General features: G+C 55.7%; 1 protein-coding gene across 2 annotated transcripts in view; it reads left to right on the top strand.

Annotated features, from left to right (window-relative positions):
* The window catches only part of NECTIN1 (nectin cell adhesion molecule 1), a 169,476-nt gene that overhangs the window by 59,297 nt on the left and 97,652 nt on the right, over positions 1 to 12,527 (top strand). For both annotated transcript variants that reach the window (XM_074976970.1, XM_074976971.1), the window contains exons 2-4: positions 6,783 to 7,133; positions 7,719 to 8,021; positions 8,450 to 8,567. In XM_074976970.1, the coding sequence (XP_074833071.1) occupies positions 6,783 to 7,133; positions 7,719 to 8,021; positions 8,450 to 8,567 (772 nt within the window). The remainder of the gene's footprint in view (positions 1 to 6,782; positions 7,134 to 7,718; positions 8,022 to 8,449; positions 8,568 to 12,527) is intronic.

The following is a 12,527-nucleotide window of genomic DNA, read 5'->3' as shown; positions in this document are numbered from 1 at the left end:
CTTAGCCTCTGAGATGGTCCAGCATGGGCAAACTTCCTCTCCATCATACCTCAACCTTGATCTGTGTCCACTATCCACCATTCCCATTAGACTTCCCAACAAAGAGTCAGATATGGGGGGGGTTGAGGGTGTGGACCTTCCTTGGAACTACAAAAAAAACCTCAGACCACTGGCCAGGTATCCACTGGTGACCTCTCAGTGGTCACTGCTGTCCTACTCTGTCTGCGATCTGGTGCCCTCCAGTGAAAGGATCTGTGTATCCCATTCGCAATCCCACACCAAGAATGGTCTTTCTTTTCTGAGCGGGACTTGAACAGAAACCAGATGCTGCTTTGTGAGCTATGCCGCTGAACCTCTAGCAATTTTCTTGATTTGTCCCTGCCATGATCCTAATGTTATTTCAACCCAGACTGGGCATTTTGCATGTATATGCCACCATGTCACCTTCTGCTGTAATCTCGCCACAGCTTCTCTCTCGTTAGCCCTTTGTCTTATTGCTAACGCACCTCTGCATGGGTGTCTAAGCACTACTGTCTAATCCCTCCGGTATCTAAGCTCACAAGCTAACCAGTATTTGAATAAGAACCCTCCAATGAAGGGCAAGAGTGCTGCAAGGAGTGGCGTGTGGCTGATTCGTTGAAGAGCACTCTTCCTTCTCAGCCAGCAACCAGCGAGTGTCTCAGCATGGCAGCGGGAGAGCTGTGTTTGCTGAAAAAGATTCAGAACACAGTTTCTAGTGCCTCATGATCCAGGAAAATCTCCTGGGCAGTTTTTCTGTACCTTTTTCTTTTTTTCTCTCAAGAGGAAAGGTGTTAACTACTTACTCTCAAATATCCCCATTTGTTTCAGCTGGATTCAGGCTTCTTTATTACTTCCCATCTTCCCAAAATCACAAGCAGTGTTGATGTGGGTTGTTGAACGCCTGCTGCATTCTGTTCTAGAGACAGCTGCATTTCAGTGCTGAGTGACTTCAGTGTTCATATATATTTATATATAGGACAACACCTATTGTGGGTGTGTAGTGCGTCTCAAAGCTGGAGACTAAAGAAAAGCAAGCCACTAACACATGATAAATACATTCCTTCAGCTGAACCCACTGCCATTCCCTGCCCCATCAGCCGTCTTTGCTTCATTCTGAGGCCAGGTCTACATGCTTGGCGCTGCGGTGGCCCAGCTGTACTGGATCTGGTGAAGACGCTTTCAGTCCCTAAAGGAGAGCTCTTCTGCCAACATAGCACTGTGCACGTGGATGCTTTTGTGAGATTATTCATGCCCCGGAGTGATGTACGTGATGCTGACGTAGGCTGTCGTGTAGATCTAGCCTGAGACACATGGGCCTTTGCACCTCTGAACCCCTGCACCACGGATGTCAGCAAGGTGCCTAGTAATATTGCCATATCACAGGGGAGGTGGGTGCCAAGGGCGGTTCCAATGCCTGAGGGACAGGAGGGGTATCTGGAAACAGGAGGGAGAAATCCTCGGCGGGTTGAGCCAGTGCAAAGTTGTGCAATGCAGCTTGGAGTTCCCATGGTCCTTGCGAACAAAGGGCCATTGATTGGGTCCCCTATGTTGCAACAGAGTATCCGTGTGCTACCTCCAGCCATCGCTGGGTTGTCTGCAGCACTCCTCGCTCCCTGCCGATGCCAAAGGGTGCGGCGTGTCAGAGCCAAGCCATGCTGCCAGTGCACTGAAGCCTCACATGGCCTGTTGAGTGTCTCGAAGGAGGACCTGGGAGAAAGGACTCCAGAAGAAGCCAGGGCAGGGAAGAGAGGATGGTGTCTGCTAATGAAGGCAGAGCACCAGCGCGTCTCTGGTGCTCCACAGAGGCCAGGACAGGTCATGCACAGGTCCTCGGCAGTCTGGCACGGACCCCCAAGAGCTGGATTTCCATGCCCTGTTTGGCTGTCAGATTACACACACCCTGGGCTCTTCAAGACTTCTCCAGAGGCTTATCGGGGCCTGCATCTTCTCTCCTGCATATGCGCCCTCTCTGATTACCATCAATAATTTGTGCATTGGCCCCGATGAATTATTGAGTGTGCACTGGGCTAATGGGAAAGCAGCTATCAAGCCTCAGTCACCTTGCAAGCAGGCGCTCCAGAGGGCACTGAGCTGCACCGCGGCAGCCCGTCCCTGTAGGTTGAGGAGCAGAGGGAGGTCACCCACGTTCCCTGGTAACTTGCAAAAAGCTTTGGCTCCATCTAACCTGGGTCTTGGGGCTGCGAGCTGGGCTTTGGTGCCGTCACGTGGTGGTTGGAGTGGGGCTGTCCCGGCCCTGGGATCCAGGAGCACTGCAAGCCAGGGGAGGGTCAGCAGAGGTTTCTCCCTTCTCCCAAAGCAGCCAACCAGCACTGAGACACCATGGGAGGAAATGGGATTTCCGCGTGCTGGTTGTTTTCGCATTAGCCTCTCTTCTCCCTGCGGCCTCTGAACGTTTGGAATGTGCTTTTTGGGAAGCGGCTGCATGTAGGAGCCTGACTTCCAGCCCAAGGCTGGAGCCTCAGCTGCCATCCGTCTGAGTGGCTCCTTTGGCGCAGGGCTGTGGATCCAGCCCTCTGGGTCTGGGCGGTGAGGGGGCCCTGTCACAGGCGGCCTGGCAGCTGCTTCTGTTTTCACGCATGTTTGAGATCAGGATCAAATTTAAAACGATCCAGGGCTGTGCCATCGTGCTGGGCCAGGGCGCAGCTGTCGTGTTCCACCTCTCATTCTATGCAGCCCTCTACGCCAGCCTCTTGTAGCCTGTATCCCTGCATTCTAAGCCCTTGCGCTTCATGTTCCTGGCTCCCAGCCAGTCCAGCTCCTTTTCCACATACCCCTGCCCTCACACTCTGCCCAGTGATGTTTCCCAGCCCTCCTGCCCTGTTTGTATCCCTGCATCTGCTCCACTGCTGTGTGCCCAGGACCCTGGCTTTTACTGATGAAATCCTCTGGTGGTTTTGAGAAGGGCTCGAGAAGCCCGAGGGAGAGCAGGGTCAGGACAGCAAGCGAGGCTGACTGCCCCGGGCTGGGGGTGGAAATTGGAAGCGCCACCGCTGTTCCAGCTCTTCCAAGAACCTGACTAGTTCCATAAGTATCTTTATGTCATTTCCGTGGACATTGCTGACAACGGAGCTTGGGGAATGGAATGTAATTAACATAGGGCAAATTGAAGCTGAATATTAGGGAAAGCTTCCTGAAGGATCAATCTAGTGATCTATCTTATCCACCCTTCCACTCTATCTATCTGTCTGTCTGTCAGCCTGTCTATCTGAGGCATCATGATCATCTCATTGATATTTCTAATGTGCCTGTCGCCTTAGCATCTGGCCTGTGGAATAGCGCCCTTTGGGTAGTGATGGAATCTCCCTTTCTTTGCTCCACCCCGCGCCCCTGCCACTGGGACATAGCTCCTCTCTCTGTAACAGCATTGGCAGGGAGATGCCCCAGACAAGCCCAGAGGGTTTTGTTGTTTCTGAGTTCCATGGTTCACTAGCCAATCTCTCGTTTTTCTGGCTGTGCTAGGAAGGAGTCAGGTCTTGGCATGGGGCGTGGTTTTCTGCTGTCCCTTCTCAGTGATTGCAAACTCTTCCTCCTTTTGGCAAGCCTGGCTCCCGGGCAACAGCTGATGCCTTTAGGGTGAACCTTATGTGGAACCAGAGCCAGCTGCACCATCGCCCAAGCCCTGGAGCCAACAGCTCGCTTTGAAACCCAGAGTTTGTTGATGGAGGGTTCTCACTGGTGGCAGAGCTTGCCTGCTTGTGCTGGCAGCACTTCAGAAGAGGGTGGGGCCAAGGCTGATGAAGCTACCCTCCGCAGGCCTTAGCACACCTACCTGCAGGACTGTTCCCAGGACTTCGGCTGCATGCCTGCCTCTGCTCACCAGCAAGCTCCCACACGCTTTCCAAGGCTGTAAACACTTCAGAGCCCGGCTGCTCGCTCCCCTTCGTGGGTGCAGCCAGTTCTGCCAGAGGCGCTCTCGCCTGGAGGGCAGGAGGATCGTGGCATGCTGAAGGGCAAGCAAGCTGCCCCACGTTTCCCCCTTCCCCCAATCCCAGCCCGCTCAGTGCAGTCTGTCACCTGGCCGTCCTCGTGCTGCTTGTAGTGGGTCCCAGCTCTCTGCCTCCCACTTGGGGTGCCGCGCTGAGAGCTTCATAGCCCAGATCTTCTGCATCCCACTGGGGCACCTGCCCTTCCCTTCCCGACGCAAGCTGGTCCTTGCAGTGCCCAGCTGTGGCACTGGTAGATGCCACGTCGCCTCTGTGCTGTGCCTGACACAATCTGGCTCCATCTCCACCTGGCCCCAAGGGCTGCTGGGCTCCTCCCTATTCCAGCCACCAGACGGGCATTTTCCATGCTGCTCGGTGGGTTCCTTCATAGGATCTAAAGGCCATGAGGTGCACAGTGTCCCCAGTGAAGGTGCCCCCGCCAGCACCTCACTCCCAATATCGTTGAGTAACTGTTGGCAGAGCAGTAGGACAAGCCTGGCTGCCCAGTACCTGTTCCCTGAGCGAGAAGCAGGGGCTGGATGCCTGGCTCCAGCAGAGAGCCCAGACTCAGCCTGCAGGAAGGGTATTGAGGCTTCACTGTTGCCCTGCTGTGTCAGCAGGGGAGGTGGCAGCTCTGTGCTGGTTTCGGTAGGATCACTTCTGGGCTCAGAGGCACGGAGGGGCGGTCGCAGGGTCTGCGAGAGGAGGGGAAACAGGGCTGCAGGCTTTAAACAAAATGCTGGGCATGAGTGTGTGCCTGAGTGAGGACATGCATGGGTGGAAGAACACACGGGAACCCCTGGGTGAGGGCATGCATGTGCGCGCATGTCAGAGAGGAGACACGTGTGTGTCAGTGAGGGCCTGTGTGTGTGAATGTATGTGTGCGAGAGGGAACCCTTGCACACCCGGCGTGAGTGTGTGTGTGTGTGTGTGTGCGCGCGAGGAAGAGGGTGAGGTGGGAATTGTGGGAGCGCACGTGCGGGTGAAAAAGGAAGCGCACATGAGGAATTGTGTGTGTCAGCACAGAGGTGTGTTGGAGGATCTGAGTGTGAATAAGTTTGCCCAGGTGTGCGTGTGAACATGTGTGAGGGTGTGCATGCGTGTGTGCAAGAGGACACTATTAGAATGTGCAAGCGCACATGGTGTGGGCCTGGCAGGCACTCATTTCTGGTTTGCACTCAGTGGCACCGAGCGGGACCATTAGTGGAGCGGGAGTTCATAGGTCTGACTCGATCTGGCCTTCGCTTTGACAGCAGTGGTATTGATGCTATTACACTTGGCAGCCCTGGCTCAAAATGGCTCTGTGCACTGACCATGAAGATGCTGTCTCCAATTCTCCTACCCTCCCTCCCTCTCTGCCTCCTGCCCCTCCCTTCCTGTCCATCATTCTTTCCTGTCTTTCTCCTTTGACCGGTTCCCGTCATCTACCCCTGCTCTGGTTCCCTCTCCCACACTTTGCACACCTGCCTCTCAGCCTCCTCTGTAAGGGAGGGAGCAGAACCAGCTTTTCCAGTTCTCAGCACCTTGCTCTTCCAACACTTTTCTCATATAAATACCAGCTCTCTAATTACTGGAGTGTTATCTCGAAACACACACATAAGAGGAAGACAGAGCAGCAGGTAAATTTAAATGTTGACCTTGTGAGAGACTTTATTTTCATAGAGGGAGGAGTCACCTGGGACAGAAGAATAACCGTTAACAATAAGCTATGCTTCTGCTCAGCACCTTTTGTCTCTGTTTTACAGAGCCTGTGTGCAGAAGGGCTTTATCTGCCTCAAAAACGCAGCCACCTCTGGGGTGGACCAAGGCAGCTGTTTGCCAGCTGACAGCAACAATGAACAACAAGGAAAGGAAAGGGCAGGAAGTGAAAAACAGTATCTGGCTGGAGCAGCCCATGTGCCTCAGTATTCTCATTGCCTTATTTTTCAGATTTGGTCTGAAAATCACCACCTAGGCCTCAGTAGCTCAGTGGAAGTGTCTTCACTGACATTCATGGGAGTTGGAGCAGACCATTAATCTACATGTGCTTATTTTCCTCTGCATGTCCGCTTGCACAGAGCAAGCGTAGGGATGTCTTTTGCACTCTTGGGATGGATCATATGTGACTCATAAATCTTCCAGAGTAGCTCCCCTTGCTTTCAGTGAGCCACCTGCACTACCCTGAGTATCGACTTGGGCTAGCCAATGTTTCCGTGGTGTACATGGAAGTTCATGTGTGTGCAGCAGGGACCCAGTGACGTGTTCTCCTGCATGCCTAGGACAGTCAGGTGCCTGTGCCTGTGAGTTGGAGGGAGTGGTGTGTGGATGTGTGCAGAGCTGTGCTTCTACCGCCACATGTGTGCTTTGCAGGTCTTACTTGAGCAGTGTGTTTTCCATGAGTAAAAGCCTCATCTGTTTGTCCTTCCCTGGACCATCTGGGGATGTTGTGGGCACCACGGGCCTTTGGGCACTAGACTAAGGGGTGAAGGGAGCAGCAGACCTCACTCGCCAGCATGGCTGAGGCATATCAGCCCTTATCAAACCACTGTTGTGGACGGGGGATGCAGTTGGTTTTGCTGCAGCAGTGGAGCTGGGTACCCCACTCGCAAGCTGCTGCAGAAGATGCTGACGGGGATCACTGCTGGCCCTGATGTAGGCATGGCTGCCGTGGGCTCCCTTTTGTTTCTGTGCTACAGAGGCCCTTGCAGGCCACGCACCAGATGCAGTTGCAGGGAGCGTGTTCTGGAGATCAGGGGATGAAGGTCTCCAGGGTCCCATAGTTCCTTTCTCTCTCTCCTTCTCCATCTCATCCGCATCATCCCTGCTCTGTCATTGCAGGGCTACGGGCTCAGACTGTCCTGGTCAATGACACCGTCTCAGGGTTCATCGGGACGGACGTGGTCCTTCACTGCAGCTTCACCAACCCACGCTCCGAAGTGAAGATCACGCAGGTCACGTGGCAGAAGGCCACCAATGGCTCCAAGCAGAATGTGGCCATCTTCAACCCTGCCATGGGGGTCTCCATCCTCTCCCCCTACAAAGAGCGTGTGACTTTTCAGAACCCCTCAATTAAGGATGGCACCATCCAGCTGTCCCGGCTGGAGCTGGAGGATGAGGGCGTATACATCTGCGAATTTGCCACCTTCCCGACTGGCAACCGGGAGAGCCAGCTGAACCTCACTGTGCTGGGTAAGACATAGCCATTGCCTTGGGCTCCGAGCTCAGCCCGTATCCCTGCCCCAGCTCAGAGTCACCCACTGAGCATCCTCTGGAACTGGGATCCCAGGATTCCCTGAGCCTCTGCTGGGGAAAATCCCTTTGGTTTAACTTTCACCCACAGAGCTCAATCTCCGCAGTCCAACATTTCCAGGAGTGTGGGGAGGCTGAACAGGTTCACTGAGTGGCTTGAGAGTCCCGGGTGAAAGACACAAGAGCAATGCAAAGCACTCATAAAGCTCCCCCTGGAGTTCTTTTGACCTGGGCAGGTGGGTGGAGAGACCTTGAGCCAGGATTCCCCAGAAGGCTTGGGCTTTTCAGTGTGGGAGAGAATCCAGTTGAAAGATCACTGCCCTTTTCCATGCTCTGCAGCCTGGAGGGCGAGGTTCTCAGTAGCTCTGCTGAGATGGCAGGACGTGTGCCCAAGCCCTGGAACTGGCCAGGGAGAGCCCAGCCATGTGCTTCTGGGTGTCAAGGGCTGGGGGCTATGGGGTTTGATGGTGACCTGATAACCAGGCCTGTGCCTCTTCCTGTCCCTGCTCTGCTGTCTCCTTGTAGCCAAGCCCACCAACTGGATGGAGGGCACCACCCGGCCCCTCATAGCCCGATCCGGCATGACGGAAAAGATCCTGGTGGCCACCTGCACTTCCTCCAATGGGAAGCCCCCCAGCACCGTCTCCTGGGACACCAAGCTCAAAGGGGAGGCAGAGTTCCAGGAGATCAGGAACAGCAACAGCACCATCACGGTGATCAGCCGGTATCGCCTGGTGCCGAGCCGGGAGGCCCACCGACAGCAGCTCACGTGTGTGGTCAATTACCAGCTGGACCGTTTCACCGACAGCATGACACTCAATGTGCTGTGTAAGTGAGAGCGCGGCGGAGCCAGGCTGGCTGCCAGGGCCTGGTGTCTTGTCTGCCTAGCCCTGGGGCTGGTGCAGGGAGGGGAGGCTCAGGAGCTTGCTGGAGGGGTGAAGTGCCAAGCCCTCCATGGGGCAGAGGAGGACAGAGCAACCATTCCTCTCCCTCCCTCTCACCTACTCCTTCCTTTTGCCCGTGCTCTCTCTCCCTTCCCACCTCTCCCTTCTTCCTGCCTCCCCCACTCCGCCTTCTGTGCTCCTCTCCAATGCTCTCTGTCCACACCCTCCATTCACACCGTTCCACCAACCCTCACTCCTGTTTTCATTCCCACCCACCTCGGTCTCCTCGTTCCTCCTTCTTTTTCTCCCTCTCTCTCGTCTGCTCCCTGACCGCCCAACCCCTCTCCTCACCATCCCTCTCACCCCCCACAGACGAGCCGGAAGTCATCATCGAGGGCTTTGACGGCAACTGGTTTTTGAACCGGAAGGATGTGAAACTGACGTGTAAATCGGATGCCAACCCTCCTGCTACCACCTACCAGTGGAGGCTGTAAGTACCCCCAAGGCACCCAGCCCTGTCTCAGCTTCACACTAGAGCCGGGGGCGACTCCTTACGCCTCACTCCTGTGTGGAGTCGCTGGCCCCAGAGCTGTGTAGAGAGGCACAGGGCCTGCTCTGCTCTTGCTGGTGCCTGCGAAACCAGACTAGCCCCATTAGCGTCAGTGGAGCTGAACTGGAGTAGAATCCGTCACCTTGAAAGGAGAAGTGGGTCCTTGGGGTCAAGACCAAACCCCTCTGCCCACAGCCAACTCAGAGGGGCTGAGAGAAAGCCCCACTGCCTGGGGGGCTAAATGGGCAGCATATGGGAACCCTACTCTGCAGCCCTTGACATCAGCGGTCTGTAGGCAGCTCAGGCCTGCACCCATATGGGGAAGCTCCTCAGAGCAAACCCTGCATCAGCTGAAGAGCAGGTCCCTAAGGCCTGCTTCTCTGGGGACTGCCCCTCCACAGAGCATTGGTGCCTCTCTGTCGGGACTGAAGTCCACTTCAGGAGGGGGGCTCTCACTGCCCATTCAGGGGTCTGGAGACCTGACCTTTCCAGCTGCCCATCTCATCTTCCCTGTGGACCCAGGGCAACCTTCTTCCTCTTCCCATCTGACGGGACAGCCTGCGGGGCACGGCTGCCGACGGTGCTGGTGGGAAAACTTGGGAGCGTTTCAGGCGACCGGGGACAGCAGGGCCTGTCTGGGTGGAGGGACTCATGTGGCTTGTTACCTGAGAGGACATGGATGGGGTGGGAATTTGCTCTGTGTCCCAGTGCATCTGCCTGATGTGGGCAGAGGTTTCCAGGTGTGGTCACAGCTCTGCCCACAGGCTCTGTGGGTGACTGGGTGGGGTGGGGAGTTGAAAAGGTCGGGGAGCCTGAGCCTCCTGCAGGATTCTCTTGCCCAAGTCCTCCTCCAGGCTGAGCACCTGCCAAGGGGAAGAGCACTGAGTCCTCATGGGCCCTGCCATCTCTGATGCAGGGGACAGGCAGCAGGCAAGGAGGCAGCATCTCCCTCCCTCATCTCTTAGCCCTAACTCTCATGAATTAGGCGGCGTTGCAGGCCACGCCAAGGACCCCAGAGTGGGGAGGGCTGGGCTTCTACAGCCATTGAGCTGCAGCGGCAGGAGGAGAAGAAATGTCCTTTGATGCATGCAGGTCAGGCATACCTCCATGCCTTCCTCTGAATGACGCAGACTCCAGCGCTGTCACTAGCCCTGATGGGGTAACCCACCGGGTGCTCCATAATCTATGGGTGTACATATGCAACATCGGCCCTTATACAGACCTTCATATCCACAATGGGCTGAACAGACATCCAGTAATCCTCCCAGCCCTCCTCTAAGGTGGACTAGTGTTGTTCTCCTTGGGGTTACGGGTGGGGAAGCTGAGGCGTGGAGTAGCACGATCCCTGGCCCAAGCTCACTCAGCGAGGCCGTGGCAGAGCCAGAAAAAGAATCCAGCTGTTCAGCAGGGGCATGGGGGATTGTCACATGCAATGGTCCCTCGAAACTTTTCCATCCAGGTTCCGATTTTTTTTCTATCTCTGTGTGGAATAAATTTTTCTGTGCCCCAAGGCAAGTGCGGCTGTGCACCACCAGTAGACGCACACGCTGCCGGCGTGCTTTGCCCGTCTTCTGGGAACCACCAGCATCTGTCTTGGGGGGGCCACCCAAGCGCTCGGCTAACATGGAACACTGCTTTGACTATCTAGCCCTGGAATCAGCCCTGCTCTCAGCTACCTCCCATGGGCTCCCCGCATTCAGTCATTAAATGGAAGCTATTTAGCCTCCTCCAGGTTGTCAGATTTTGGCTGAATACACGAAGGGAAGCAGGAGTGAGCTGGAGCCGTCAAGGGCTGAAATGAATATTGACAGAACCAGAGTGGTTATTCCTTTTCACAGTCCCGGAGCTTAAAAACCGATCAAACGGATTCTCTTCGGCTGGTGCTTGTCGCCGGGAAAGCGGTTCTCAAAACGTCTTTGCAGGGAGCCAGCGCTATTCTCTCTCATGTCACTTCCCACACTGGGCTGCTCGGCTTACAAGCCTGAAGAGGATTCTCCTGTCACCACTGCCAGTTCTCCCCCTGTGAGCGCCATGTGGGCTTTCAGCTGCTGCCGCCGAGGGCAGGGTGGAGAGATGGGTTCCACGCGTGTCACAGGAGGCAGAGAAGGCTCCAGGCCCACCTCCAGAGCAGCGCTGGCTCTCTGTGGCTCCCATCCTTTGGGCAGTAAGGCCGGCTGCCAGGCATTAAAGGCCTCCCTGTGGGACAAGGGCTGGACAAGAATGTTGGAGACGGGTCATTTCTTGCCTCTGTCTTTGGGCAAGTCATGAGATCCTCCCCGTGCCTCAGCTTCCCCTGAGAAAGATGGAGACAATAATGCTCCCTGCTCTCTTTAAATTGTAAGCTCTTCAGAGCAAGGCTGTCCCTTAGCACGCATGTGCACAGCACCTTGCGCACTGGGACCCTGCGGCCCGTGGGGCCTCCAGCTGCTGCTGTACCACTGCAGAGAGGCAGATAGCCACGATGCAAGGAAGACGACATTTCTTTTCTCAGCCTGATCTGAAGCGCTAGCCCCGTCCAGGCGGGAGGGGCAGGGCGCACAGGGGTTCCATACCCTGCACCTGCTGCATGTCCCTCTTTGGTTGCACGGCCGGGCGATGTCGTATTTTGATCGCCAGCTGGGATCAACACTCCCAACTCCCAGCAGGAGGCAGCGGCCTGGAGGAGTGCATCCCCTCATACCAGGCCTGAGGCTGGGGACCACAGCTCAGGACTATGCCATTCGGGGCTCAGACCCATTGGCTGCAGAGGGAGCTAGGGTGAGACAGGGAGAACAGGCAACTACAACAGATATGGCTTCAGTTCCATCTGCACCACACCCCTTCCTGAGGCTGTTCTGGTCAGTGAGGACTGTAGAGGGTTGTTGAATGGCATGGGAAAGCTGCAGGGGCAGGAAGGGAAGGCGAGGGCAGAGGAAGCAGAGAGAAGCAGTCAAGCCAGAGGGAAGATGCTAGAAAGGGTGCTGGGAGGAGGGAAAGGGGTAAGAGCAGATGTTCGCTTTCTTTCACTTTCTCCTTGCCTCCAACTCCTGCTTCCACCTCTCCAGGCCCCACTCTGCCTGCCCTCAGCTCAGGGCCACTTATTAGCCTGTTGCGCTGAGAGAGACGCACACCAAAGGCTGGGTTTGGTGCTCTCTGGCTGTGCTGCATGTGCACGGCAGGAGGGATGGAGAGTGATGTGGACAGGACCACTGCACAGGTGGAGCAGCAGCACCGGAGAGAAATTGACTCTGACGGGTGACCCCATGCGACTGATTAGCATAGAACCGATTCCCCTGCTCCCGCATCGGAGCCCAGCCGGACAGGCAGTGAAATCACTTCCCTCTGCCATCTGTTAAGCTGCCCGCCGCATTTGCCGGTTTCTACTCCTGAAGGAGAAGCAGCAAATTACAGCTGGTGACACCACAGTCCTACCTGGAATGGCAAATCACCCCCTCCCCTTCCCTCACTTTTGTGCAGAAGAAAGCAGCCGCTGGTTCCCTCACTCCCACACTCGTCACAGTAATCACCACAGGTTTCCCATTCCTGGGCCTGATCCTGTAAGGGGCCTCATCATCTGAGGGGGCCCCTTGCAAGTGCTTCACTGTAGTTCTTCCAGGTTCAAGGAGCCAAGCCTTGCCTTTGACAGTGAGGCTGTCCTCCACAGGGGGAGCACTGCCTCCCACAGGACCCCGGTGAGCCCATCACCCTTGCAGCAGGTCACCTCTCAAGCAGGATGTAAACACTGAGCCGGGAATCTTCAGGAGCGCCCCATGAGACACTGTCATTCCTGTTTATCCAAGAGCACTGACACTGGAAAGGTGCCGTGGCTCGGGGAATCCATCTAGCCATTTCCAGAACACCTTGCAAATCTGCATTTCATTCTCCATCTGTACCCCTGGAGCTTCCCACCCATTTCTTCCC

The sequence above is a fragment of the Carettochelys insculpta genome, chromosome 25 (genome assembly GCF_033958435.1).
Source record: "Carettochelys insculpta isolate YL-2023 chromosome 25, ASM3395843v1, whole genome shotgun sequence".
In the NCBI taxonomy this organism is placed as follows: domain Eukaryota; kingdom Metazoa; phylum Chordata; order Testudines; family Carettochelyidae; genus Carettochelys; species Carettochelys insculpta.
This window is presented reverse-complemented; position numbering and strand designations above follow the sequence as displayed.